The following is a 27,594-nucleotide window of genomic DNA, read 5'->3' as shown; positions in this document are numbered from 1 at the left end:
AAATATATTTTTTTTTGCCCCCTGATTTTTCAAGCCAACTTTGAAGGGGGGAGACAAAAACTTTAAATAGAATTTGTACCAGCCAAATCATAATTTCGCAATTTTCCGTTTTTCTTTGAAATTGTACACTTTTAGTTACATAAATACATAGTTTAAAAAATCGCGCCATTGTAACATTTGGGAATATTGACAGATATTGTGTCAGAAAAAAATTTATTCCCTCTCAACCTGAGTGAATTTACATACGTTTATTTGCAATTTCACGTATTCCTTATACATTGAACAAAAATTACATTGGAGAGGGACAATTCGATCATTAAAATTTATTTTTCATTTTTAATGCAATCTAGTACATAAAAATCTATTAGCAACGTTATTTAAGGACATATTAAGACTATGGCAAACAAACAAACAAACTCGCCATCTTTTTGTGTTTGACAGTTTGCGGCAAACTTGCAAACAAGACAAAATATATGCAGCTGATGTTTCTGCAAACAAATGTTGGCGACCAAACAACGCAAAAAACTGCTGGCAAACTGTCAAAATGTGCGAGTTTGTTTGTGTGTTTGCCGTAGTCTAATACCTCCTTTAGACTATCACAAACATACAAACAAACTCGCAAACAAACAATCTTTTTGACAGTTTGCCTGAATTTATTTGCAGAAACGCCATCCTGCATACATTTTGCTTTGTTTGCGAGTTTGGAAAACTGTCAAACACGACAAAAGTGTGAATTTGTTCGTTTGTCATAGTATAATACGTCTTTTATGTACCTACTTGAAATTTGAAATTGAAAATGAAAAAAAGTCCAAAATATTTTTTTCTTTAATGATGATGAACTTTGCTTGTCAGAGTTCTAACAGTGGTCCTCAAAATTAAATAGAAAATATATTGTGAAAAAAATGGTAATGTTTTGAAATCTAGAGCAAATTTTCAAAACAACCTATAAGTCATGGGTTTCCTATGCAGATAGGCCCTTCTGAAAATTTGATCTAGGAACAACACGCAATTTCTACCTTCTTCTTCAGCTACGAATTAGTTATTTGAACGTATTAATTCAGAATTATGTTCTAGAGAAGGTATTATGAGAAATTTCAGAACTTTAAAAAACAAACATTTTATTTTTTTTTTGAATAATAATATTAATGTGTTGACCACTGCGACCAATTCGTTACAGCCATTTTGATATAAAAAATATGCAATTTTCAAAAAATCATATCTCAAAAATTCTCAGTGAAGGTAGGTCTAGGACGCTTAATAAGGAAATTTTTTATAGCCGATTTAATCCGGTGATAAAGAAAGACAAATCAACGGTTAATAACAACTATCTTCTTGAGTCAAATTTCGCGAAAATCGGAAAACTGTTCAAAAAACGAATTCACGTTTAATGACCCTGTGATTAATCATGTGAGAAATCTGACAAAATACCCCAAACACGATCTGCAAAGTATATCCAAAAATAACCCCAAATTCAATAAGACTATGAAACCCCAATCGGCGCTGACGAAGACTGAAAAATTGGTAGTAAAAAAACACGTTGAGACGTTTAGGCCGCTTATGTTTTGCTAGCTTTACGCATTATTCTTCTGTTCAACCATTTCCATTCCATCAGAGACCCCCGTTTCCATCACTTCCCTGGCACCATCCATCCAACATCATCATCCTTCAAACCTTCAAAACACCGCAAACAAAAATCTCTTTTCTCACCAAATGTCCCCCTCTTTCGTCCAGAACACCTCCCGTCCCTCCAGCAACGACTCGTCCCAGAGCAATTCCAACGCCCCACCACCAACCACCCTCCCGGGGGCGGTCTCCTTCAAGGACGTCCTGGTCCAGTTTGCCAAAATGAGCCAATCCGACCGCTCGCTGCTGTCGAGCCTGAGCAGTCTGAGCAATGCCGTAACAGCAGCAGCAGCAGTAGCCTCTTCAGGCGGAACTTCCGTGGCCACTACTACCAATTGTTCGTCTTCTTCCCAACAGCGATCGTCCGGTGGCGGCGAGTCGGCCGTGCCCAGTTTGGGCAAGGGCGGTGCCTACCCGGAAGTCACGCTCCACCCGGTGATGAACTCGGCCAGTTCCAACTCTACCGCGCTACCGGAGTTGAACCTCAGCAACGGTGGCGGTGGTACTTCCGCGAATCAATCCCAAGCCGCCAACTCGACCAGCAACTCGTTGCTCCACGGCATCCTTACCAAGTCCGCGTCCCGGCCGAATCCGGCCACGACCGCCACCTCCGGCCCAGGCTTCACTTCGTTTTCCCCAACGCTGGCCCGACTCCTGACGGCGCCCGAGCGGATGAACTCGGCGGCTGCGGCGGCGGCCCAGCAACAAGCTGCCACCGTAACGTCCGGGGCGTTGGCCAATCTGCAGGCCAGCACCGGGCTCAATTTGTCCAAGTCGAACAGTGAAATCACCATCACGCCGGTCGGGGGTGGCAATGGGGGCTCGAATGGCGGTAGCACCAGCATTCAGGCGTCGCTGCTGCAGGCCGCCGCCGCCCATCAACAGCTGCAGGAGCAGCAAAAGCAGCTGCAGCGGCTGCGCGAGCAGCACTTTATGAGCATGGTAAGGGGTGGGCAATTTTATGAGACTTCGAACATGTTTTTATAATTTCTCTAGTGCAAATAAAGTTTGAGCAGCAACTTCTTGTTGTCCCCTAATTTATGATCATTTTGAAGAAGGGGGAGGAAGGAAAACAAAATGTTCAAAAAATGTATTTACTACAGTTTTTTATGTCTCTTTTATTTAAAATTTTTTGTTTCCCGCAAACCGGAGTTACATTGACAGAATTTCAATTTAGGTATTTTCCCAAGAATAATCAACTGGTATTTTGTTCTTGATCTGAGACCAAATTCCAAATATAGGCTAATACGGAGCTCGGAAGGAGCGCAAAACTCCATATATAATATATAACTCTATAACACTGAAGAAACGGTCAACGAAAGGGTTACGACATTGTTTTTCCTAAGGTGAAACAGGACGCAAATTATTGGACAACTTCTATTCAACTGAAATCATTTTATGAACTCAACAGATTGCTCGCTATAGAGAATTTGCAGCAAAGCTAATAGACACATGTCGCCACCTATGAACAAATAGCGTAAACCTATGATTTTTTGTAAAAATGTGTTTTTTCCTCCATAATTAACATTTTTACAGAACTTATGCCGGATTCGGATGAGAAAAATTATTTCCAACAATTTGGTGTACAATGTTCCAATATTTGTTTGATTTTTCTATGAGAAAACTGTAAATTTATCAAAAAGATAGTAATTTGGACTATTTGGCATGCAAGTCTGTCAAAAAACAATAAAAATTGTTGAATATACGTTAACACATCTGTTATTGAGGTTTTGCAGCGCGACTGTGTTTCAAATGTAGGTGGCGCCAAAATGAGGTTACTTGCCAAAAATCGCATTCCTTTCTGCTGGATTGAAGAACAAAATCGCTTATTTCTCATGATTCCCTGCATCAATCATAATGAAACTGGTTGCAAAAGACGAGAAAAATGTTTTGCTTTAAAATAATGAACATCAATTTTTGGGCGCGCAAAAATGTGTGACCTTTTTCTTTAAAAAACATGTTTTGGAACAAGAAAAAAATGGTTTCCCCGTATATATTAGGGTGGTCCAAATCCGGACTTTTTTGGGGCTACCCCCTGAAATCAAAGATTGACCCATCACTAGGCTAAATTCCAAATTTGAGCTCATTCTGACCACGGGAACCCCTCCCTCCAATCGCTTAAAATTTGTATGGGAAAAATCGTCAAAATGTATGGAGAAAAGCAACTGTTTTACTTTTTTACCTGTGGAAGGCGCCATAATTATCCGATTCTTACCATTTCTCAAATGTAGAACCTTCATTAAAAAAGTCCGGATTTGGACCACCCTAGTATATATCAATAAAATATACAGTTATATAGTTGATAACAGATGTGTTTACGTATATTCAACAATGTTTATTGATTTTTGACAGACTTACTTGCCTAATAGTCCAAATTACTATCTTTTTATAAATTTACAGTTTTCTCATAGAAAAATCAAACAAATTTTGGAAAGTTGTACACCAAATTGTTGGAAATATTTTTTCTCATCCGAATCCGGCATAAGTTTTGTAAAAATGTTGATTATGGAGGAAAAAACACATTTTTTCAAAAAATCATAGGTTTAAGCTATTTGTTCATAGGTGGCGACATGTGTCTTTTAGCTTTGCTGCAAATCCTCTATACAGCAATTCCCCACGAAAACAGCATGATTTGAAAAAAAAGTTCTCCGATCCGGCCATATTTTTTCTGGGGGATCCTTGGCCGAAATAATTAGACCCCTATTTTTTTTTGTTTTGCGCTTAGGGTGACCTACGCCGTGTTAGGGTGGTCCGAAAAATGGCATTTTTTTGTCGGTTTTCGCAAAAACCACTTTTTCAAAAAAACATATTTCCGCGCCATTTCATCCGATTTTAGCTGTCTTAGACGCAAAAGAAAGGTGATTAGTTTGGCTGTTTGGGAAAAATAGTAAGAAGTTTCAAAAATCTAGCTTAACATTTGAAAAGGTCGTATGAGAACATTAAATGCTGTTTTGATGGTCTCGGGACCAAAGAGCCTATGTCTAAAATTAGTTTTACCTGATTCCTCGGAAAATTTTACTAATTTTATATCAAAACATGGTGAAGTTATGTTTTCAATACTCTGAGATACGATTTTTTTAAAATAAAAACTAGGTTTTTCGACGCGCCACGCACAAAAATGGGAAAATGACGAAAACGGGAAAAAAATCGACTTTTTCACTAAAACTGCGATAACTTGAAAAATTCAGCGATGACATATAAATGTTAGGGTACCAATTTTCGTAATTGAACTACGCAACTTTTGGTACCCAGGTAAAAATATTCCCGAGACCTTCAAAACAGCATTTTAGGTTTTCATACGACCTTTTCAAATGTTAAGCTAGATTTTTGAAACTTCTTACTATTTTTCCCAAACAGCCAAACTAATCACCTTTCTTTTGCGTCTAAGACAGCTAAAATCGGATGAAATGGCGTGGAGATATGATTTTTTAAAAAAGTGGTTTTTGCGGAAATCGACAAAAATTGCAAAAAATGACAAAAAATTGATATGATTTTTCGAAAAAAGAGGTTAAAATGACTTAAATGGCCATTTTCAGACCACCCTAACACGGCGTAAGTTACCCTAATGGCCAAACAAAAAAATACGAGTCTAATTATTTTGGCCAAGGATCTTCCAGAAAAATATAAAGCCCGATCGGAGAACTTTTTTTTTAATCATGCTGTTTTCGTGGGGAATTGCTGTATATTTATGTTAATCCCAAAGAAATAAATCAAGCAAAAAATAATTAGGGCTGTGAAAGGCATCATTCCCAGTCGGCTATTTGGTGGCCATGTTTGTTTTTTTTTTTTTGAAAACGTTCAAATCTTGATTCAGAAAGCATTGTTCATGTAGTGATTAATTTTTCATTTCAATTTTATGGACCCTAAATCCGGATCCACCACTCACTTGTTGCATAAACAACTATTTCAATTTGAGTGAATATTCGTTGTCGATAACTGATATCAAATTTTATTTTTATTTTTGAAGTGCATTTTTATGTTCAGCGTCTTTATTTAAAGTTTTATATGCATAATTTTTTAAATTTATTTTTTTAATGTTACCCATTTTTGACGTTCGACTCGTTTTGGGTTCGGCATATTTCTGCCAAAAAAACTTTGTTTTCGACAGTAAAAAGCCGAACTTCGTCAAATTAACTGTCAAAAAGCGCCAAAAAGGCTCATAATTTGCAGAAATTCGTCATATATTTCTGCCGAGCGATACGTTGTTCTGCTAACTTTTGGTTTTTTTTTTGTATTATTGTAGGTGATGTTTTTTTTTCAATTTTGAATTACAGAATTTAACAATCTGGGACAGTGAAAGTTTTGTTTCAAGTTTTTGTTCCACCAAAAAAATCCAATAAATTCCCCTAGAAAAGATATTACTGAAAATTCAAATTTGCATACCCAAAATATCAATGCTTTTCTTACCGTCTTGATACTCTCTGCGCCGAACACAGCCGACGGCTTTTTTGTGTTTACACATTCGGGCTAGCATTCTCATTTTTCTCTCTCATTCTCGCTTTAACAATCATCCGACGCCTGGTCGTTTCAAACATGTCCTCCATACAACATTTTTTGCAATTCCAAAAAACACACACTGAGTAAAATTTTATGTCAAATTTTCATGTATTTTGTCAATTAATCGTTTAAATCAAAAAAATGTTGAAAAGTGTTACTTTTCAAAACAAGTGCTGAAAAGTTCAACTTTTCAAAACAAGTGCTGAAAAGTTTAACTTTTCAGCACCCATTTGAGTGCTGAAAAGTAGAACTTTTCAGCATTTATTTTGAAAAGTGTTGCTATTCGATTCTGTTATTTTTGGTACAGTATTTCGTCGTTCAAGAATGACAGGAAAAGTAAGTAGTTTCACGACGGAATAGCAAAAATATTTTTTTCTTGATTTTCGAATTATTTTTTTTACACGCAACGTCAACTTTTGATGAGAGGGGTCACGAAAAGAATGCGCAACATTTTTCGACCGTATTTCTTCAGAGCTCCGTACTTAGCTTTTTTTTTTTTTTTTTGAACTGCAGGATCGTGAACAGAAAACGCAAATCAATCGAGAAATTAAAAGTGAGGTTGTGTGCGTGCAATATGGAGTTAAACTTTTCGAAGCGCCGTGGTAAAATTCACAGCAACTTCACAAAAAGTTTAACTCCAGCTCGATACTTTTCGACGCTGTTTTGATTTGAGTTGGCCAAACACACGTAATTTTTCAAATAAAACACAATAAATTAAATCTACATGAATAGCATTTTATTTTAACTTTACTTGAAGAAAGGATAAGAGAATTTGGTTTAGAAATAGTTTGGATAAGTTGTCTGTTTTTAATGTTGTTATAAATATTTAATATATTTCCATTTCATTCACCCCCATTTTCGATTCTAGGACGACGAAGCGGAGGACAGCGTGGACCGGCTGGTGATTGACGAGGGCGATGACCACCACAGTCACCACGACGGCCACGTGAACAATTCCGGCGGCGGCGGCCATCACCAGCGCAATCACCGCGGCGAACCGAGCGTGGTCATCACGGCCCGTGGCGGCGGTGGCGGAAACGGTCCCGAGTTCCACGAGAACGACGTCCCGGAGTGCCAGGGCTGCAAAAAGCGCGAGGCCCAGTTTGTGTGCGCCGGATGTGGCAACCAGTGGTACTGCAGCCGCGAGTGTCAGGTGGGTTGATTTTTTTTTGTGTTAATATTTGAATGAATTTTGACGATTGTGTTACTTTTTTGCAGGTCAACGCCTGGGACGACCACTCGGAAGTGTGCACCGGTTAAGCTAAACTAATCCAGGTATTATCGTTTTATTCAAAAACTGACTAATTAAACAAACACAAGCGCACTTGAGAGACATTCAGCTTTCAGTATGAAACGTTTTCTACAATTCAACAAACTACCAGTTATAAAATGAATATAACCTTTTTAAACAAGTTTAAATAAACATTATTACAGAAAAAAAAAAACAGACACAGCAAAACTATCTCTAAAAGACTACGAAGAAATGTAGCAAAACAATCTTAATTTAAAAAAAGCATAAACTTATCTAGCAGCAAGAAATCATCAAAATTAGCATTAAAAGTTAGTTTGCATTTCTTAGTGTTTTCTTTGCTCTAAAGTTAAAAAATAAAACGAATTTCACAATCAATTCACAACAGCAAAGAAAGAACAAGTCCTTGGTTAAACAAGTGCAACATTTTTATCGTAGCTTTCTTATAAAAAGAATTTAAGTAAATTTTCATTTGATTTGAACATATATTTCATAAAACAACAAACACACCTAGCCGTTATTACCCTAATTATTATCGTAAATTATATAAAAAAAAGAACATCCTAACCAACAACTAAACGCAAGCATATTTACCACTATCAAGATATTTAGAAGTGTAAGGAATGGAAAACCAAAATGGTTGCAAAAAAGAAACATGAAACCGAAAGTATCGATTCAAGCCAGACTTACCAGAAGAAGAAAAAAATAAAGTTTACCGCGCAACGCTGCGGTAAGGAATCGATGATGATGTGTGTAACAGCTAGTTTTGTAGGATTTTGTAGCGAGTAGCGTTTAAAGTAACAGTTTAGAACAGCAGCAATTAGTAGAGAACTAGGGTTAGAAGAGCGGGAATGCGAGTGAGCAATGATTTGAAAAGAAACTACTACACAGTGTCAATAAAACGTATGTGTTGAACTGAGAGCGCGGAATAAAAACAGCTACCCAAGCATGGAAAATTAAAATCTTGTGCGATTTCTGACTGAAACAGCCGAAAATGTCCTGTCTGTATCTAAAACTGTTTTTTTAGTAGTTTATATAGTAGTTTGGCCTTAATAATTTTTAGAGTTACTAATCCTTTAACTGCGATATAGAAAAATAATCCTTTATTGCCAACAAACATACAAATTTTCTTTACTTACCCAAACAACCAAATTACGTGAAAATATTTAATTTGAAAATGGCAATCAATAATTATAAATAACAAAAAAAACTCCTATGCTGTTTATATTTTTACGCTTTTCTCTCTTTCCCGAATAGACATTTTATTCTTGGCAATTGGGACTGCAGTCTGTTAAAGGAGAGTTATTTTTGAAGCGCGTAGAAGTTCGAACGCAAGTCTCATTTTACAAAATACTTGAGGCGTGATTACAGTCATGCTATTGCCAAAATATCTAAAACTTGAGAAAACACTTCTTTACTTTGTTTTCTCAAGTTTTAGATATTTTGGCAATAGCATGAGAAAATACTTCTTTACTTTACGGGAGCGAATGACCCATACGGTTAAAGTTCCCCCAATAAAATCAACAACAACAACAACTTCTTTACTTTAAAATGTTTTTTTTTTTTTTTTTTTCAATTCAATTCGGTTTTATTGGTGAATAATCAAGATACAATGAGTTATTTTGAAGTGCATAACAGAGTTTTGGAGTTCCTTACAGCTGTGTGTTGCATCATAATCCATTTAGGAACAATTATTTCTTTAACTAAGGCACTAGCAAGAGTAAGAAAAAACTTTAAAAAAAAACTTACAGAAATTGGAAAGGAAAGGGGATAGTAGAAAAGAAAGCTTATATCTAGATCACAGGTAATTTATCCTTTGTAGATGTGTTTGATCATCAGTTCCCCAAGGGCCAGGAATTGTTCTGCATTGTTCCGGCAGCTCCGAAACCGCGTCATCATCTCCCCCGCGAGAGCAAAGAACTCCGGCAGGGTGAAGAGATCTTCCCCGGTGACTTCTTGCCGGGCCGTACTGCCGCTACCGGCAGCGACCACGCTGGCGAACGAACGCCCCCAACCAGGAGGGAACGCTGAGTTTTCCGCTGGAACCGTACGCTGTCCAGCTGCAGGAACGGCTGCGCTCGTACTTCGCTGAGGAGGGTGGGACGCTTTCTTCTTCCTCTTTTCCTGCTCCTCGAGGTAGGCCCTGCGCGCGACGCATCCGCGGTAATTGCCGGTAAGGTTGCCGTCACAGTTCGCGCACTTTACGCGCGGCTTGGTTTGTTCTGCCTTGTCCCCCAAGTCCGCCTTTCGTGGCAGTGCGCACACCTCCGAGAGGTGTGACTCACCGCACTTCACGCAGCGGGGCAAGAGGTTGCAGTTCCGCGAGCCGTGGCCGAATTTCTGGCAACGGTGGCATTGCGCTACGTCCGTCGGGTTCTTGGTGTAAAACCGCCAGTTTACCCAAAAACCGTCCAACGTTTTAGTCCGCCGCAGGTCTTGGAGCTTGACGGTGCCGCGGTAGAAGTACAACAGGTACAGTGTGTGTGTACTAGAGAGCCTGAAGCTTATTAGAGAACGGACATCTCAAACCAAAAGTACCAATCGAAGCACGAGAACTGTCAAACGGAGGTACCAATCGAGCATAAGACAAAGGATTTTGCTCGATTGGTACTCCGGTTTAGATGTCCGTTCTCTAATAAGCTCTAGGCTCTCTAGTGTGTACCTGTTACCGTTGTCTTGCGCGAGAGCACTTTTATCTCCCGCGGTTTTATTCCGGCGTCCGAAAGGTGACCCTTCAGGTCGGAGATCGGACGGTCTTGATAACCCTGCAAGACGACCTTAACAGGGGGCTTCTCGGGGTTGAATGTGTAGAAGTTGAAGTTGCTACGCTTCAATTCTTCAAACACCAGGTCGAAATTCTTTTGGTCAGTGATCACTTGCACTGCCGACTTACCGATTTTCAGACAATATCCGAGGCCTTCCAGCAACTCGTCAACATCGTCCGCTAACGTGTCAAAACAAAATTGGGTGGTCTACGTTCCACTGGAGAGTTGTTCTTTTTGACGTCGGCACTTTTTCCGTGCACGACCATCATCGTCGTCGTCGTCGTCGGTAGTGCTGCTACCGTCAGAGTTGTTATTTTCTTCGTCGTCGCTCAGCATCTGGAACTCGTTCCTGATGGGGATGTTGGCGGATGTTGATGTGCCACTGGTCGTGGCACCGGAAGTACCGGAACGGGTTCGCACTGGTGATCTTGGGACATATCCGGGATGTAGTAACTTTTTGTCGATGCCTTCAGCGCTGACGCTCCCCTGCGCGATGGCGGTCGACGGCGTTGGTTTGTTTACCTTTTTGCACACGGCCGGTAGACGAACTTCGCGGGTTTTCGAGGCCGCACTCGAACTGCCACGGCCACGGCCGGCCTTTGGCATGCTGGAGAAGCAAACTCGCGGGTAACCACAATCAATTACGGCGAAAAAAATCGAAAAAACGATGGAGCACTGAGCACTAGCTGCATGCTCTCGTGCGTACACGGAGGGAGCTGTGCTGTACATTAAATTTTCACAAAAAATTTAAATATTTTTAATCAATCCCAGACATGCTCAATATAATTTTTGATGCAGGAAAATGCATTTCTAATTGTTTTCAGTTGGTTAGAATTCTATTGCCTTTGAAATTTTGAAGTTTTTTGAAAAAAATCTTTTTTGCCCCTTGATTTTTCGGACCGATTTTAGCTTTTAAAAATATTTGCAACGGCCTTAACGCTTTTAAATTTGGAAATGGATGTACACATTTTGTTGGTTTGAGTCTGTTCTAACCGAAACCAACCAGAAAATTCAAAAAATTTTGCTCCAACATGATTATAACTGCTGTCCCAATTCGTCCCATGTTTCCCGATTGACCCCAGTTCACGGTACCCATATTGCAAATTATGAAGAATTGAGTACTTTCGAAAAAATACGGGGTTAATTCTCTACCAACTCACACGAAATCGGAAAAAGGCCCCGACCCCTCTTCGATTTATTTGTCCAAAGGGGTAACTTAGTCGCTGATCATGAATTCGAGATCCATTTTTTGATATCTCGTGACGGAGGGGCGGTACGACCCCTTTCATTTTTGAACATACGAAAAAAGAGGTTGGAAAAATCGGAATAAAGTCGGAAATTCAGAATAGGATTGAGGTGGCCTCCCGGGAAAACTAATTATAGTAAAATATTTCTTCTAACTGAATAAAGTTTTATCCACATAAAAAACAAAGAAAATTCGATTTGCAAAAAACCAAGAAACTTATATATTTGCCTTCAGTAAAGCACATTTTCACCTGAAACAAAACACATTCATTGATCAGCCACGACACTGTTCTTAATCTTTCCAAGCGACTCGATCTCGCTGTCGATCACGTCCCCAACCTTCAGGAACTCTGGTGGACTGCGATGCATTCCCACGCCGGCCGGCGTCCCCGTCAAAATCACATCCCCCGGCAGCAGGGTGATTGATCTGAAATTTAAATTGACGAATGCATTTGATGTTTAGCAAGCAAAAATTCACTCGACTTACTGTGTAACCCGCTCGATAATGTCGTCAATCCGGAACACCAACTCACTGGTGTTGCCCTTCTGCTTCTGCACCCCGTTGACGGAGCACGTAATGACCAGGTTGTGCGGGTCGGCCACCAGCGATTTGTGCACCACCGCCGGTCCTAGCGGACAGAAGCTGTCCATCGACTTGCCGATCAGGAACTGTCCTCCGTTGCGCGTCTTTTGCCAGTCCCGGGCGGAGATGTCCTGCGCCACGGTATAGCCGAACACGTAGTCCATCGCGTTGGCCCGGGACACGTGCTTGGCCTCCTTGCCGATGATGACCGCCAGCTCCACTTCCCAATCGATTTGCTGGAGCAATTAGGTTTAGTTAAGGGGTGACGTCACTCTGGGTTGATCGAAAGCAAACTTACGTCGGTGATTTTGTGCGCAATGACTCCGTCGTACGGTCCGACGATGGCCGTGGCGTACTTGCTGAAGAACATCGGCTCCTTGGGGATTGGTTTGTTCTGTTCCTCGCAGTGGCCGCGGTAGTTCAGTCCAACGCACAGAATCTTCTGCGGATTGGTCACCGGCGAAAGCAGCGTCACATCCTTCGCGGACAGTTGCTGGGCTTGAGTCGCCTTCTGCTTGATTACATCCAACGAGGCACCGGACCGGATGAGGGCCTTCAAATCGCTGCCAAAATGCTCGGAGATGTCGGAGATTTTGCTGCCATCCTGCGACAGCACCCCCAGACGCTGCTCGCTGGAACCGGTCGTGAATTGCACAAACTTCATGTTGCTTCGGGATGATTGGGAGAAATGCCTGAAATAACATTACAATCAATTGAAAATTTGCACGAATTTCACAAATATTTGCGTTACCTTCTAGGCAATTGTTTGTTATCAGCAGTGTTGATATGATAAGAAGACGAGCCGCAGAGCAAATTCGCTGAACTGCTGGTTGATCTCGCCGAGCCGCAAATGATACTGCGGCCAAGTGGCAGTGCAAAGGAGCAACTTCTGACTAGGTTCATTTTAAGCGTAGGCTGGAAACAGCAGAGAGGTCATACATTCGAGTTCGTTTATTTTTAGTATCTCCTTCTGCAACTTGAGAACTGGTACAAATACTTACTTATAGAATCGAACAACTTTATGAATATTTGCCTCTGGTGGTCTGTAGATATTGATGGTTCTCTTGAAGCGCCGTGTTATCGAATCAAAACAAACATACTGTTGAGTAACATTTCGAGGCTGAGAGAGAGGTGTTCACGCGAATCCCATGAATGAATACGCACAAAAGTGGTGGGTTTAAATCTTGGCTAAGATAGAGAGAAGAACACAACTTGTTGAACTTGCTTGCTTGATATATCTCCTCGCGTTTCAAATCTCTGATTTATTAAAGAAAGACCAACATATCGATGCCTCTGTACTCGCTTAAACTAACAAGATAGAAAAATTAGCAATAGAACAAGAGAGTATAAAGGCATCGATTTGTTGTGGAAAGGATACATATTAACGCTTTTTTTAACCAAAGGTTTACGAGCCGTATCCAAAGGCCACCAGCTAGGTTATACCTTGTCACCAGCTAGGTTAAACCTTGTCATCATGATGATTAAACCAAGCCAACTTGGAGGTAAGAAAATGGGACACTTGCAAGGAACGAGATCCATACTGTTTTGACCAAGATGATCTAACACCACTACGGATGTAGTTGGGCTCCTGCTGGGATGTTCCGGGAACATTAAATAAAATTTGCAAAAATCGAAAATTGGACCACCCAAGGAATAGCCATCAAAAACCATAGAAAACCATACAAACTTATGAATTCAGTGTAGTAGGATTGGTGAAAAAAATACTTAAAAACTATGTTTGATGCACTTCAAAAACAATGTTTTTTTCGTTTTTTCGACACCTTAGAAAACAAGCCATTTCGTCTAACAGAACGTTGAAGGGTGATAAGAAATTACTTAAAGCTCTGGAAGGCATCATTCCAGATCGGCCATTTGGCGGCCATGTTTGTTTTAGAAAAACATTCAAATCTTTCAATTGGGTACTAAAGTCCTATGTCAATTTTTATGTACAACGGTAAAAAACACGATTAAAAACCATTTCTGATCACTTTTTTTCATTTTAATGCAAAAATTTTTTTTTGACAAGACAACATTTTTTCGATGGATCAACTATGGTCCCCTTGGAACGAGCTGTCAAGTAGGAGCTTTTCTGTCAAGAAGGACCGCGAGGTTAATTTTTCAAAATTGATTTAAAAATCCATTTTAAACTCTTTGTGCTCGTACAAAGGGTCATTGTACTCAGAAAAATAAGCTTTATCGCTGTAAACAATAATATCAGCAATCTAAGCTTCATTTTAGGACCCAATTCAGAATGTTTCAATCAAAAAATGGTTTTCGTTGTATTGTGTGTAGAAGCATTTTACATGTCGTGATTATTTTTTCATTGCAATTTACTATTTCTGGACACTGTATTTAGAACCATCATTGACAGTCATTGTTCAAAAAGTGAAGGACACCTTCTACGACCTTAAGGGACCTTTCGAACATAGTTTCCATGAAGTTTGACCACTTTTATATAAAAAGTTACTTAACAAAACAAACATTTTGGAAAAAGTGTAAATAGGTTGAAATAAGACACTATTTTTACAAATAATCTTCTTAAAATCAACTAATGTTACATTAACCGTGATTTGTGGAGCTACCAGTAGTGCAATAATCCATTTAATTAAAATTCAATATGTTTTGATCTAAATGATTTGAAAGTTCCGTTCTTGTTTCTTTTTAGAAAGCTTATTTAAGAACCTCAACATTAACAGAATTTGTGTGGTTATGTACAGAAATTTATATTTTTGCTCATAATTCGAAAAATACAACGAACTCAAACGTCGTTTTCGGTGTGGTGATGTTATTTGACGTCTTCAGGGAGACCACCCAAATTCCGTTTTCAAATTCCCGACTTTTCCAGAAACTCAATTGATAGCCATTTCTTATCTAAAGAATAATTTCTTACAAAAAATCTTTATAAAAAAGTAAAATCAACCATCATACAGCAAAATCTAAATTAATTTTAAAAAATGAAACTATGGACAATTTTTGTAAAAACAGAAAAAAATCCCAAACATACAGTCATCCCACATATTCGGAACGGTTTCCAGATCGGCCAATGTTCAATAAATCATAGCAAATCGATAATTGAATTTTAAGACTTGCTTTTGCTTTCATTTGAAAGCTTTTCTTGCGATCTTTCGAATGCTGTATCGAACATCTGCAAATTTTAAATTTTATATGAAGTTTTTGAAGAATTACTTTGACCCTTGAAATCCACAAATTCGGAACACTTTTTTCTTACGAATGTAAACAAACTTTGGATCTCTCCAGGAGTACATGTTTATTATCAAATAATGACTTCACACACTGAAACCAATGAAACTCAAGCTTAGTGATGTTTTATACATGGTTTGATAACTTTTTTGTGAAAATATCAGTTAAATTCAGGTGTTCCACAATTGTGGGAGGCACAATATCATCCCACAATTATGAAACAGGCCATTTGCAGGCAGTGTTTTGCTGCTCTGGACAAAATAGTCTTGGAATGAAGTTTTTTGTTCAAAAAGTACTACTTTTACTAGTGAAATAGCAAGATAATGTCCAAATGAAGGTTCTAAAAATAGTAAGATCGACAGAAAAGCTACTTTTGGCATGATATTGACAAATTATCATAAAAGTGTTCCGAATTTGTAGGTGTTCCAAATATGTGGGATGACTGTACATCAAAAATTAAAGCACACACACAATTAGTCTTCGAAATATAACAGGATGCTTAACAATACTTGAAAAATCAATATTTATTTTTTTAATTGCCAAACTTTCATACTTCGTTTCAACTGAAAATGGCAAAAAGTTATTTAAAATATCTTTATTTTTAAATTAAAAAACTCTCAAAACTTGACCAATGTTTTTTTATTTTTTCAAATATTAATTTAGAAAAGTTCCTTTTATAATCGGTATTTTATTGTTTTAATTTTTTTCAATGAAAAATTCAGTATGATAAGATTCCATGTTTTACTACTTTTTTACTCAAAATGTATGAAGAGACTAATACTTTAAACATATGTGCAATAACATAATTAAACATTTCTTGATATTTTTTTAAATTCCAATGTTTTTTTTCATGTTTCTTAAACGTAAAACAGTTTTCCATTTTTTCATTCAGAACTAACAACGATTGGAATTTATTCGATATTTAAGTTTTCCGACAGCTGAAAATCATAGTCACAAAAACTCGCACAAAAATGTTCAAGGGAAACATTAGGAAAAAAATGTGAAATGTATAAAAGTAGTTAAATAAATAAAAGTATTTGCCGCAAAAAATAATATTGCCAAACTCAAATTATAATCTATTTTCTAATATTCAATCCATGTGACAAAGTGGAAAAGCATGAGCATGACCATGAGCATGAGAGACCACCCATGGTTGTCCTTCTCCGTTGCTGAACAGGACCATAATATCCCATCAGCACAACCGGTCACACGCTTCAACGATCAAATGATGTTTCCCTTATCAACAGCATGCATGAATGCGCTGAAAAGATAAAACATCACGATCATCAAAACTAGAGCCGGTGCGAATAGGGAAACAGTCGTTGGCCACCAACGGCGCCCGCCATGTCAGTTTGTAGATCTCGGGGATTGGGACGGGAATGTTAGTTAGCACAGGTTGCTACCAAGGGTGGGTTCTATACGATATCCACACCCCCACGTGTGCCGGAAAACTACTTCTACTTGGGATTTTGTTAGTGGGTGGTAATGCCAGGATTCAACATAGAGGATGATGATGCGACCCAATAATCAATAAATTTTGTTTAATGGTGTGATGTATTATGTATTCTCAAGCAAACAGTCGAGTATGCGGATGAGACTATTCCCGGTTATTTGGTGTTGAGTTTAGCATAAATGATTTAATCTTAGACAGCCGGCTGTGGAAAGATAAAACCAACTAAAATGCGAAAACGCGAAACCGCCCGGATCGAAATACACGCACAATCGGGGGGACAACAAAGACGGAAACGGCAACGAAAATCCTGCGCGAGAACCGCGACGCACACCGTTCAAATTCTCCAACGCAACTGTCAAACATCCCGAAACCGCCCGGATCGAAATACACACACAATCATTCTCAATCCATGTGACAAAGTGGAAAAGAATCATAACTTTACGCTGGCCATAATTGTTTAAATTAGGCTCTATTTTTATATAACTCTTTTAAATTTGTTGTTGTTTTAAGTAAAATGTTACCTCTTGTTTGATAAATAAAAAAATAATAAAAATCTTTTGATACTCGTATAATGTTATGAAAATCTGAGTCAAATTATTGTGATTTAAAATTTTAAAATAAACACTGATTTTTAATGTCCCAAGTTCATTTCAAATAAATTGAAATAGTGAACGGAACCTTAAATTTAAAGTATGTTACTAAAAGGAATAATTCCAACTATTGAGTGAATTTATTTTGAAAATAGTACAAAATAATACAAAATTATTCAAACGTTTGAAAATAATTTTCGAACAAGTATGCTTGGGATTCCCGACTTTTCCCGACTTTAATGGCCACCCTACCGTCTTTTGGTTCTAATCCATTCTGCTGTTGGTCCTTCCATTGTAAAGCCCAAAACCAAGGGCCACCATTCTGCCCCTTTGCCCCTACAGACTTTTGAATATGCACATGCTCATTTAAATTACCGGCCCGCAAACTTGTATGGAAAAACTCATGGTAGGTAACGTCATGATTCGAAATCCGGACACTTAGTAGCATATCATTTTTGTTATAGCTGGCAAAAAATCATGTAATAAGTTGGAAATGTAGAAATATCATCAGGATGTAGTATAAACTGTCAGTTTCAAGAAAATGCATGCAAAATATGTCTTTTCTAACAATTTTTCTTCAGAATTTTAAAATTAAAATGTCTTGTTCTGCTTCGAATCCCGGACACTGATAAAAGCTGATTCGAAATCCGGACACTTTTGCTTCGAATTCCGGACACTCGATTTTACTCATGAATCGCACAAATTTGGACTGAAATGTTAGTGAAAGGCATTCTTTAGGTCTCAAATAAGCTGTTAACATCAAAACAATCGATAGTTTATATTAAAAATTTGCTAGAATTTAAGGAAATCGAAACCATAAATTTCTGCTTTGCCTTCCCGGTGCTTCGAACGCCTATGAAATATTTCAAGTGAAATGTTTCGCATTTTTGGTAAACTTATAATTTTATTGTATTTAATTGTTTTGGCACTAACTACAGCGTTCAAACAAACTTTAAATAAAAGTTGATGTTAGAATTCATCAAATAACACAGTTTTGACATTCAAAATGCGAACTTATATCCAAATAATTGATAAAACAAGATGAAGTGTCCGGGTTTCGAAGCGTCCGGGAATTCGAATCATGACGTTATTTCATTCAAATAAAAAGTTCCAAATTAGTTTCTGATTTATAGTCTGAAATATCATAATTTTCAAAAGGTCAGACAATGATAGTTAATTTTTTTAAATAATTAAATAAAACTGAATAAAATAACTATTTTTTCTGCAAATAGACTTTTCCCTCATATGTAACTTAATACATTTTTTTTTTAGAAGGTTCTATAAACTATTGTCTTTTATATGTTTATAGGACCTATTAAAAAAATACTCTAGATTTGGCGGATTGGGTTGTACATTTCCAAACCCTACGCGTAACAATAGTACGACCAGCTTGGGCACCCCTGACGATTGCGAAGGCCGTCAAACAAAACCCCGCCGCCGAGAGAAATCGCAAAGTCTGGTCTGGCGCTCTCTCTCGCGTCACGTCGTCGTCGTCTCACCACCATGGTCGGCTATGCTCGCCACCCCAGACTCCATACCAACTTGTTGAATGTGAAGTAATCGCAGCGCAATCACTTGGCAACTACTGACGCTCGGAAGCGGTCGATACTCTGGCACTTTTTCCCCACTCCGTGTGTGTTTGGCAGTTCTATTTCTCACGCATTTGCACAATAGTTATATTTGCTAATTTTTCTCGTAATCATGGTCAACGGTAAGGTGCTAATCTACGGTGGACGTGGCGCCCTCGGCGCAACCTGTGTCCAGTACTTTAAGAACAACAACTGGGTAAGAAAATCCTTGGGCGAGTTCCTTTCACTTTTATTTCGGCGATCGAAATTCCATCACGATCAGCTCTCGTATACGTAACAGTTTGGCTTGGTTCCGGACTACTAATCTCGTTTTGATCTCTCTTCCGCGACAGTGGGTTGGCTGTATTGATCTGGCGGAGAATGAGTCGGCGGATTGCAACATCGTGGTCGAGCGTGATGCCGACTGGGTGACCCAGGAGCAGGGCGTTCTCTCGAAGGTGGAGTCCTCGCTGAATGGGGACAAGCTGGACGCGGTCATCTGCGTTGCGGGAGGTTGGGCCGGCGGCAACGCCAAGAAGGACCTCGCCAAGAACTCCGACCTGATGTGGAAACAGTCGGTGTGGTCGTCGGCCATTTCGGCCACGGTCGGCGCCAACCACCTCAAGGCAGGAGGTCTGCTTGCGCTGACTGGAGCAAACCCGGCCCTTGCTGGAACGCCCGGCATGATCGGGTACGGAATGGCCAAGGCCGCCGTCCACCAGCTGACCAAGAGTCTCGCCGGCAAGGATTCCGGCCTGCCGGAGAACGCGCTGGTAGTTTCGATCCTGCCCATCACGCTCGATACGCCCATGAACCGCAAGTGGATGCCGAACGCCGACTTTGGAACGTGGACGCCGCTGGAGTTCATTGCCGAGTGAGTCACGAAAACTGGTTTCTCTCTCTTCACGTCAGACGACGGGGTTTTTACACCTGCAACATGTTTCATTCTGTCTTGTTTCAGACTGTTCCACAAGTGGACCACCGGCTCGGACCGCCCCACCAACGGCAGCCTGGTCAAACTGGTCACCGAGAACGCCAAGACCGAGCTCGTGTTTGCCGAATAAGTTGTTGACTGAGTGCTTTTTGTTGTTTTTGTTAGAATCTCTATTTTTTAAAAATCATTCCTTAATTGCAATATACGCATGAACGTAATGCTCTCTCTCTAAAACAAAAAAACGGCTTATCTTTTGTGCGCTCTGCTGGTGGTGTTATCAATCCGAAACTTTCGGGCACGGTGTTATCAGTTCTAATTGGTGCCTCATGCTCTGGCTCCGATGAATAACTAATTAAGTTCTTGAGATGTCTCGTTCTAATTACCGGTAGCATTGATCTGGAAAACTGTTTTAATTGCAACGAAATTAACCTAAAGCCTTCAAGCCCTTGGTTCTGCTTGAGTGGTTAGTGGTAGACTTGAGTCTTGAGTGTGTGACCTTTTGGAAACGATCCGTGAGAAGCGGTAATTGGATGTGGTTTTGGGTTAGTAGGTGCAAGCGTGGTTCGTAAAAACTATCGTGTACTTATCGTGACTTTGTACTGAACGCATGTGGAAGGGCATTGCTTACATTTTATATGTTTACTACGTTATTCAGAATTGTTGAAATTCATACAGGAACAAGGATAATTATAATTTTATTAGTTTTATTAATGTTCACGAGCCAATAAATGCCCTTCCACGTGTTAGCCGTCCGACTTATAGTTTCGCGGTTTTCAGCAAACCATTATATAGCATACTAAGGACAATGATTTTGAAGAGAATCTCGAAATCTGGAGACACCGGACATCGAGCCAATGCGCCCTTTTGGAGGTTGATTGGCCATACCTAATTTCTTCCCGAATGTATTCTTTGGATCATCCCCGACACGTAAACTTTGAAAATATTTGCACCGGCCTTCATAAATCGAAAAAATGAAAAAACCAAAAATTTAAAAAAAAAATCATGAACTTTGAAAAAACCTTTGTCAAAATTAGCAGTCCTATCAAGATTTTTTCATCTTTCTCCAAATTTAATCAAAAATGACTCAAAAAATCTTTAACTTTTTTTTGTAATTCTAGATAGCGGCAAAAATCCGGCATGAGTTTTGCAATTTTGGATTGTAGGAATACAGACTCGATTACCCGAAGCCTTGATTATCCGAAGGTTTGTATGGGACTTCGGATAATCAAATCACGAACAAAAATACATAGTTTTTCGTATTTTTTTTATTTTCTTACTTTTATCGTCAAATTCGAGTTCTACGACTCTATTTTAGTCAAATTTGAATGGTTGATTGCCTATCAAATTAAAAAAAAAGCATTTGTTCAATATTTCATCACCGGCATTTTGGGCGCCACCTTGGATCCAAACATTAAAAAAATCACTCTTGAGTAGTTAAAAGGTTAAGCTCAACAATCAAAAATAAGACAACGAAAAAAACACGTAACTTAATACACCTTTAGGTGTTTTATGGTTTTCTCTCATTTATAAAGAAATTTTAGATTTAAGAATTTTAAAAGTATTTTTTTTGTTTTGGATTTTTTGATCTTCGGGCTTTTTAAGAATTCTTAAATTTTTTAGCTATTCAATATTGAATTTGTGCTCTTATTTTCTTAAAATTTTAGCAATTTGCCTTTTTGAATATTTTGAATGTTTTAATTTTTCCCCCAAGAATCTCAAGCGCTCAAATCGAACTGTAAATTTTTCTTGAGGGGGTTCACGATTAAAGACTAGTATGGAGATCGGAAGGAAAGGGGTCAAGAAACAGCTTTACGAACAGCCGAACAAAGAAGGGGGAGCGTTTTCTTGGGCTTTTCTTCACCCTCTCTGGCTTGCTTTCGCTACCGCTGCTGCCCATTTGAAATTTTTCTTGACCAGTTTCTTCCGAAGTGCATACCTTACATAAAGTACGGTATGCAGATCGGAAGGAACGCGGTCAAGAAATGTTGCGAAGTTGACAGTTCGGTATAAGCGCGTTTGACGGTGTGCGCGCTTGAAGTTCTTTGTGGAAAAAAATAATAAGATCAAAAATATTCAAAAGTTAAAATAAAATAAAATAAAATAGAAATGTTCATTCAAAAACTTTAAACAACAATTATTAATTATAAACGAAATTGAAAATTGAATTATTGAGAAATCAATAATTTGAAATTTCTTCAGAAAATTAGAAATTTATAAATTCTAAAACTAGACAAACTAAAATGATAAAACTATGAATTATGTAATAATGACATAATGAAATAAGGAAATTAGGAAATTCAGAAATTAGGATGTTCGGAAATAAGGATGTTAGGAAATTAGGAAATAAGGAAATTAAGAAATTAGGAAGTTATGAAATTAGGAAATAAGGATGTAAGGAAATTAGGAAATTAAGAAATTAGGAAATTAGGAAAATAGAAAATTTTGAAATTAGGATGTTAGGAAATTGGGGAATTAAGAAATTAGGAAACAATGAAATAAAGAAATTAAGAAATTGAGAAATTTAGGAAATTAGAAATTTATGAAATTAGGATATAAGAAAATCAGAAAATTATGAAAATAGGAAGTTAGGAAATTAGGGGAAATATACCCATTTTAATCACTCTAAGCCGTTCGACAAATTCTCATCACTTTTGCTGTTTTCCGCTTTTAAATAATCATTTTCAGATGTTTCAACAATGGAGAGTTGCTTGCTCACTTATATTTGAGCTATTTTTTATTTTGGAACAGTCAAAAACACTTTATGAAAGCTGTAATTCATGATCAAAGTGCTGATAGGCCGATAATAGAAATAGGCTGAGGAATGGTATAGTTCCCCTAGGTAATTAGGAAATTAGAAAATTTCGAAATTAAGAAGGAAATTAGGAAATTATAAAATAAGGCTGGTACAAATGTAAATTCTAAAATTCTTTAATTCTTTCAGGCTTTGAATTTTCAATTTTTTGAGCTATTGAATTTATAAATTTTGTAATCTCGACTTAAATATTATTTTTTCTCAATCCTGCATTTTTTTTTTGAATTTCCAAAATAAAGATTTAAAAATGACTGGAATTTCCTTCATATTTTTTGTTATTTGAAATTTCTGAAATATTTGTTTTTCCATATTTTCGAATTTTTATTTTTGAGTTATTTGTACTGTCGAATATCAGATTATTATTGAATTTTCAGTAAGAAAATAGATATTTGTATAATTATTGACAAGTTTATTTTCACTCCGGTTAATTTCATTTCGGTCTCGCCCGAGGTCCCGCCAGGGTGGATTAATCGGACAGTGTAGTGAACCCACAATCCAAAAGTTACTGGTTGGTACTGACAATAGTTGGCGACACGTGGGCCAACAGCCATAAAGACAACTTCTATTTTTTAGTCCGTTTCGACCAAAAAACTAAATCTGTTCTGTTAATTTCAAAATTCTGCATTTTGAGATTCGCCGGGATTTTCTATTATTCTATCGAATACAAAATAAATAAACGTTTGTAACTTTCAGTCGCATTCAAGAAGTAAATTTTTTTTTTGATTTTTTCATCAAAACATATATAACAAACAAGCACCGCGCGAAGAAACGTCAAACGCCACTTTCCGTTTCTGTTTCTTTTCAGCTGCGTACCGCTTAAGAATAATCTTTTCGTGACCCTTTCCTTGTCCGTTTCTTGGGCGTTTTTTATATGGAGTTTTGCGTTTCTTCCGATCTGCATATCAGCTTTAACCCTCTAACGCCCAGAGGTACAATAATGCAGGAAATATTTTACTTTGACCCACAAACATCGAATTGGGGCAAAAAAGTAGAATTTGAAGTGGTGCACCAGAGCACCATCAGGAAGATGAGCAACTTTTTTTTAAACTACAAAATCTCGTTTTCTTCAAATCTATTGGTTCATTTGTTTGAAAACGCTTCGAAATGTGTTATAAACTACTTATTCTTTGCTGTAAGACCATATTTCTGAAGTATTAACTACAAATTCTAAAATCTCTGCATTTTCAGGTTTCTTTGATTGGCTCATTCAAAACCCACAAACAACCATTTTCATGAAAAATGAGGAAAATAATAAAACTATCGGTCTTATAACAATATTTTGTCTTGTTTATGAATAGTCAAAACGTTTATAAACTTTTGTTTTGATAAAAATAAGCTTTTTCTGTAATTTAGAAAAAAGTTCTCCTGAATATTTAGTTGCTCATATGCCTAGGTGGTGCTCTGGTGCACCAAATGAAAAAGGTTGAAAAACACTTAAAACCGGTCCAAACTCACAATGTTATTCACAGGGGTTCTTGTCCAAGGTTCAAATGATAGCAAAACATTTTTTGTTTCATAAAATGTTGTGTTTGGTAATTTTTACGGGCTTTCGAAAACAGGTCTTTTTTATTTCCCTAAAATTGGCCCATTTTTGTTTACATTTCACACTGTAAATTTGCTTGTGCTTAACCAAATTTGATGAAATTTGGGGAGATGTTAGTAAACATTCTACATGTATACCTGCAACTTAAAGCACCATGAAAAGTTGTGTCAGTTCCGAGATATTTGAGTTCAAAGTTTTGGTGCTCTGGAGTAACCATGGGCGAAAGAGAGTTAAACATCTAACGCCCGTGGTAGCACCAGTGCACCAAAACTTTTAGATCGAATTTCTCGGAGATGTGACAATATTTTCAACTGCTTCTTTTTGCACATGTTTAGGAAACATTATAAACTAACTTCTGACCAAATTTCAACCACCTTGATTGAGTACGCACTAAAGCTTTTAAGAATAAAAAAATAAAAGTGTTTAGGAATCATTTGGACCCTTCTCAAAAGAGCATTTCTGGAGCAACATTTGAAAGGGGCGGTACGACATTGCTCTTACGGCCTTTGGTCCCATTTAAACGCGTGTAATGAAAGGCCGTAAGAGCAATGTCGTACCGCCCTTATCAAAAGTTGCTCCAGATTTAATTTAAAATTTAAACTTGTTTGATTAATTTTACCAATTTTTCAAAATGGGCACGAAGAAAACAAAATTTGTTGAAGGCTGATTTTTCAAAGTGCGATTAAATCAATAGTTCGGTGGTCAGAATTCAGAAATATTTGTGTAAGTTTTTGCATTTTTTAGAACATTCAGAATTTCTGTTAGGTTTTGAAGAATACACAAATGAATGTAAAACAAGAACAGGCCAGAGGCGAGGGGCGGGATTTTGTCCGAGTTACTTTCCAAGCAGGTCGTTTCTTTTAGGCTGGTTACAGAAAACTTAAAATTTCAATCTGATTCAGCTCAAATTTATTTCCATTTCTAACCGGTCACACTCCCTACAATCTCCCTCAATACTGCACCGGCTTCCTCCTCGTCTCGCGCAGCTCCTCCCGTGTATGATATGGCTCGTAGGGATCGTTAATGTAGTGCTTTGGGCGCTTCCAGTACTTGGTGACCATCTTATCCAACAGATGGGCCTGCTGCGAGTTGACCATCACATGCTGTCGCAGCCGCCGCTTCCGAGCCGCCGACTTTTTCCACATGTGCTTATGACGGCCGGACATGGTCCTAATCCAACCGCCCCAGTCGAGCCGCTTGAAGCGCTTGATGACGGGCTTGACGCTCTTCCGCTTGCCCTTGACCATCGAGAACTTGATGACCGTTCGGGAGGGTTGCTGGCTTTGGACCGACGGGACTAGGGCACTCTGAAGCGTGGAGTTGATGTTGGCCGGTTGGGCAGTAATGGTGAATGGGGTTCGGAGAGACCCTGAAGCATTGCCAATTCTTAGGAGGGTCGAAAAGCTGCGGGTTAGGGCACCGATGTCGGTCGCGGGCTTCGGAACGAGCCGGTTCACGGGTTGTGTACGAATTGCATAAAGTCCCTGACGGATTGCTGTAAACAAAGTTTGTCAAAACTCTAAATTTAAAAGTATTTAAAATGTCTTACCAACTGATGCAACCGTACGCAACATTTTGACCACTTAAAAACTAAAATTCTTCAAAATTTTCCGTGATTTTAAACAAAATTCACAAAAACACTTCAAAAATCCTCGCGAGATTTTTGACAGTCGGCGGCGATCACATAACAACTAACGTGTTTCACTTCCTCCGAAAAACTCTACACACCGACAAAAACAAGAGAACTGTCAGTTGGTGTGAAGGCAGCTGTGAAAGCTACCTCCATGTGCGCAGCAGTGTGAGATTTGTTTTGAACTGAGGCAGGCATAAATTTTCTGTAAATTTAAAGGATTTTTCGCACTAAAATGGCACAAGGAAAGCTAAAAGTTAAGAGCAAGCCCCCGGTCAACAACAAGAAGGCGGCCAACAAAAAGGGCAGTGCTTTCAGTAAGCGGAAAAGTAAGTATTCAAAATTTAAAACACCACCAAAACAACATTCTTTAAGGTAGGTTAACCTATTCTCAACCCAAATTCAAAATTACAGACGCCCCTATCCAATCGAAAAAACACAAGATCAAGGAGGATGCCAAGTTGAAGCTGGCCGTGTCGCGTACCGTGAATGAGAAGAACGAAGCCGACATCCGGAAGCTGGTGTACGAGGGCCAGAAGAACATGAGCCAGGCGCAGGAGGCGGTGATCAAGCACCACCAGCGGCAAGGAGAGGACGCGCAGCAGGCGGGATCTTCGGCGTCGTCTTCCAAGTGACGGGATTGAATTTTTGAGATAGATTTAAGGTTGATTAATGTAAATAATAATGTCATTAAAATAAAGATTAAACAGTTCTTGAAACCAGCGACAATTAAGATTGAAAATTAATTTACTGAGAAAATATTTCCATTTTACAAGCATTAGTGGGAGCAAACGGCTTTCGGATTTTTGAGTTTAGTGTTGAATTTTGCTTTTTTTTGTATACAATTTATTAGACAGCAGTTCTATCTCACGGTAGTTGCTTTACAAATTTTGTGATATTATGTATATTATGTAATAAATTAAAAACACCCAATTTTTTAAATTTCGATTTTTACAGGTTCTATGAAAATTTCCCGGAAAGAATGATTCTGAAATAGACACTGGCAGGGTGACCACTCAATTCCCATTTTCAAATTCCCGACTTTTTTCCGACTTTTCTAGAAACTTTCATAATACAGCAATTCCATTTGAAAAGAGCCTAAACCAAAAAAAAAGTTCTCCGATCGGGCTCAAAATTTTTCTGGGGGTTCCTTGGCCAAAATAATTAGATTTTGTTTGTTTACAGACCTACATCGTGCTAGGGTCGGAATGGCAAAATCGTAATTTTCAAAAACCACTTTTTCTAAAATCATATCTCCGCCATTTCATCCGATTTTAGCTGTCTTAGATGCAAAGAGGTGATGGATAGTAAAAAGTTCCAAAATCTAGTTTAACTATTGAAAAGTCGTATGAAAACTTAAAATGGCGTTTTGACCGTGTCTGGACCGAGCCTATGTCTGAAAATATTTTTATCGGATTCCTCATTTCACATAACATATCAAAATTGGCGACGAACCACGATTACGATTTTTGAAAATAAAAACGCGCCACGCGCAAAAACGGAAAATGAAATCGGCAAAATCAACTTCACTAAAACTGCGATAACTTCAGCGATGACCTATACATATCTGGGTACCAAAATTTTCGTAATTGAGAGACGCAACTTTTGGTACCATAACATCTATAGGTCATCGCTGAAATTTTAAAGTTATCGCAGTTTTAGTGAAAAAGTTGATTTTTGCCGATTTCGTCATTTTCCGTTTTTGCGCGTGGCGCGTCGAAAACGCAGTTTTTATTTTCAAAAATCGTATCTCCAAAACGTACGGTTCGACATCGCCAATTTTTTGATATGTTATGAAATTTTCCGAGGAATCCGATAAAATATTTTCAGACATAGGCTCTTTGGTCCAGACACGGTCAAAACGCCATTTTAAGTTTTCATACGACTTTTCAATAGTTAAG

The 27,594-nt window shown here is 38.3% G+C and overlaps 5 protein-coding genes across 6 annotated transcripts in view; 3 read left to right on the top strand and 2 right to left on the bottom strand.

The window, feature by feature from the left end:
- Positions 1 to 8,331, top strand: part of LOC6047671 (serine-rich adhesin for platelets) — a 132,553-nt gene extending 124,222 nt beyond the window's left edge. Inside the window, exons 5-7 of one of the 2 annotated variants that reach the window (XM_038258467.1) lie at positions 1,981 to 2,565; positions 6,989 to 7,273; positions 7,339 to 8,331. In XM_038258467.1, the coding sequence (XP_038114395.1) occupies positions 1,981 to 2,565; positions 6,989 to 7,273; positions 7,339 to 7,380 (912 nt within the window). In that variant the 3' untranslated portion in view covers positions 7,381 to 8,331. The remainder of the gene's footprint in view (positions 1 to 1,980; positions 2,566 to 6,988; positions 7,274 to 7,338) is intronic. The other variant, XM_038258468.1, reaches the window with a different exon arrangement.
- A 3,240-nt stretch (positions 8,332 to 11,571) lies between these two features.
- On the bottom strand, positions 11,572 to 13,111 carry LOC6053390 (fumarylacetoacetate hydrolase domain-containing protein 2). Its single transcript, XM_038258469.1, has 5 exons — positions 12,964 to 13,111; positions 12,714 to 12,877; positions 12,261 to 12,654; positions 11,867 to 12,198; positions 11,572 to 11,806 (listed from the first exon to the last, which is right to left on the bottom strand). The coding sequence occupies exons 2-5, from the start codon at positions 12,863 to 12,865 to the stop codon at positions 11,647 to 11,649; spliced, it is 1,038 nt and encodes a 345-aa protein (XP_038114397.1). The 5' UTR covers positions 12,866 to 12,877; positions 12,964 to 13,111; the 3' UTR covers positions 11,572 to 11,646.
- A 5,644-nt stretch (positions 13,112 to 18,755) lies between these two features.
- On the top strand, positions 18,756 to 19,884 carry LOC6053389 (dihydropteridine reductase). Its single transcript, XM_001869452.2, has 3 exons — positions 18,756 to 18,991; positions 19,128 to 19,648; positions 19,736 to 19,884. The coding sequence occupies exons 1-3, from the start codon at positions 18,908 to 18,910 to the stop codon at positions 19,836 to 19,838; spliced, it is 708 nt and encodes a 235-aa protein (XP_001869487.2). The 5' UTR covers positions 18,756 to 18,907; the 3' UTR covers positions 19,839 to 19,884.
- A 5,065-nt stretch (positions 19,885 to 24,949) lies between these two features.
- Positions 24,950 to 25,774, bottom strand: LOC6053388 (39S ribosomal protein L35, mitochondrial). The gene is made up of 2 exons (XM_001869451.2): positions 25,613 to 25,774; positions 24,950 to 25,558 (listed from the first exon to the last, which is right to left on the bottom strand). The coding sequence occupies exons 1-2, from the start codon at positions 25,635 to 25,637 to the stop codon at positions 25,014 to 25,016; spliced, it is 570 nt and encodes a 189-aa protein (XP_001869486.2). The 5' UTR covers positions 25,638 to 25,774; the 3' UTR covers positions 24,950 to 25,013.
- Positions 25,775 to 25,826: 52 nt separating this feature from the next.
- On the top strand, positions 25,827 to 26,423 carry LOC6053387. Its single transcript, XM_001869450.2, has 2 exons — positions 25,827 to 26,022; positions 26,108 to 26,423. The coding sequence occupies exons 1-2, from the start codon at positions 25,929 to 25,931 to the stop codon at positions 26,326 to 26,328; spliced, it is 315 nt and encodes a 104-aa protein (XP_001869485.2). The 5' UTR covers positions 25,827 to 25,928; the 3' UTR covers positions 26,329 to 26,423.
- Positions 26,424 to 27,594: the final 1,171 nt, after the last annotated feature.

This window comes from Culex quinquefasciatus, chromosome 2 (assembly GCF_015732765.1).
Source record: "Culex quinquefasciatus strain JHB chromosome 2, VPISU_Cqui_1.0_pri_paternal, whole genome shotgun sequence".
Lineage (NCBI taxonomy): Eukaryota > Metazoa > Arthropoda > Insecta > Diptera > Culicidae > Culex > Culex quinquefasciatus.
This window is presented reverse-complemented; position numbering and strand designations above follow the sequence as displayed.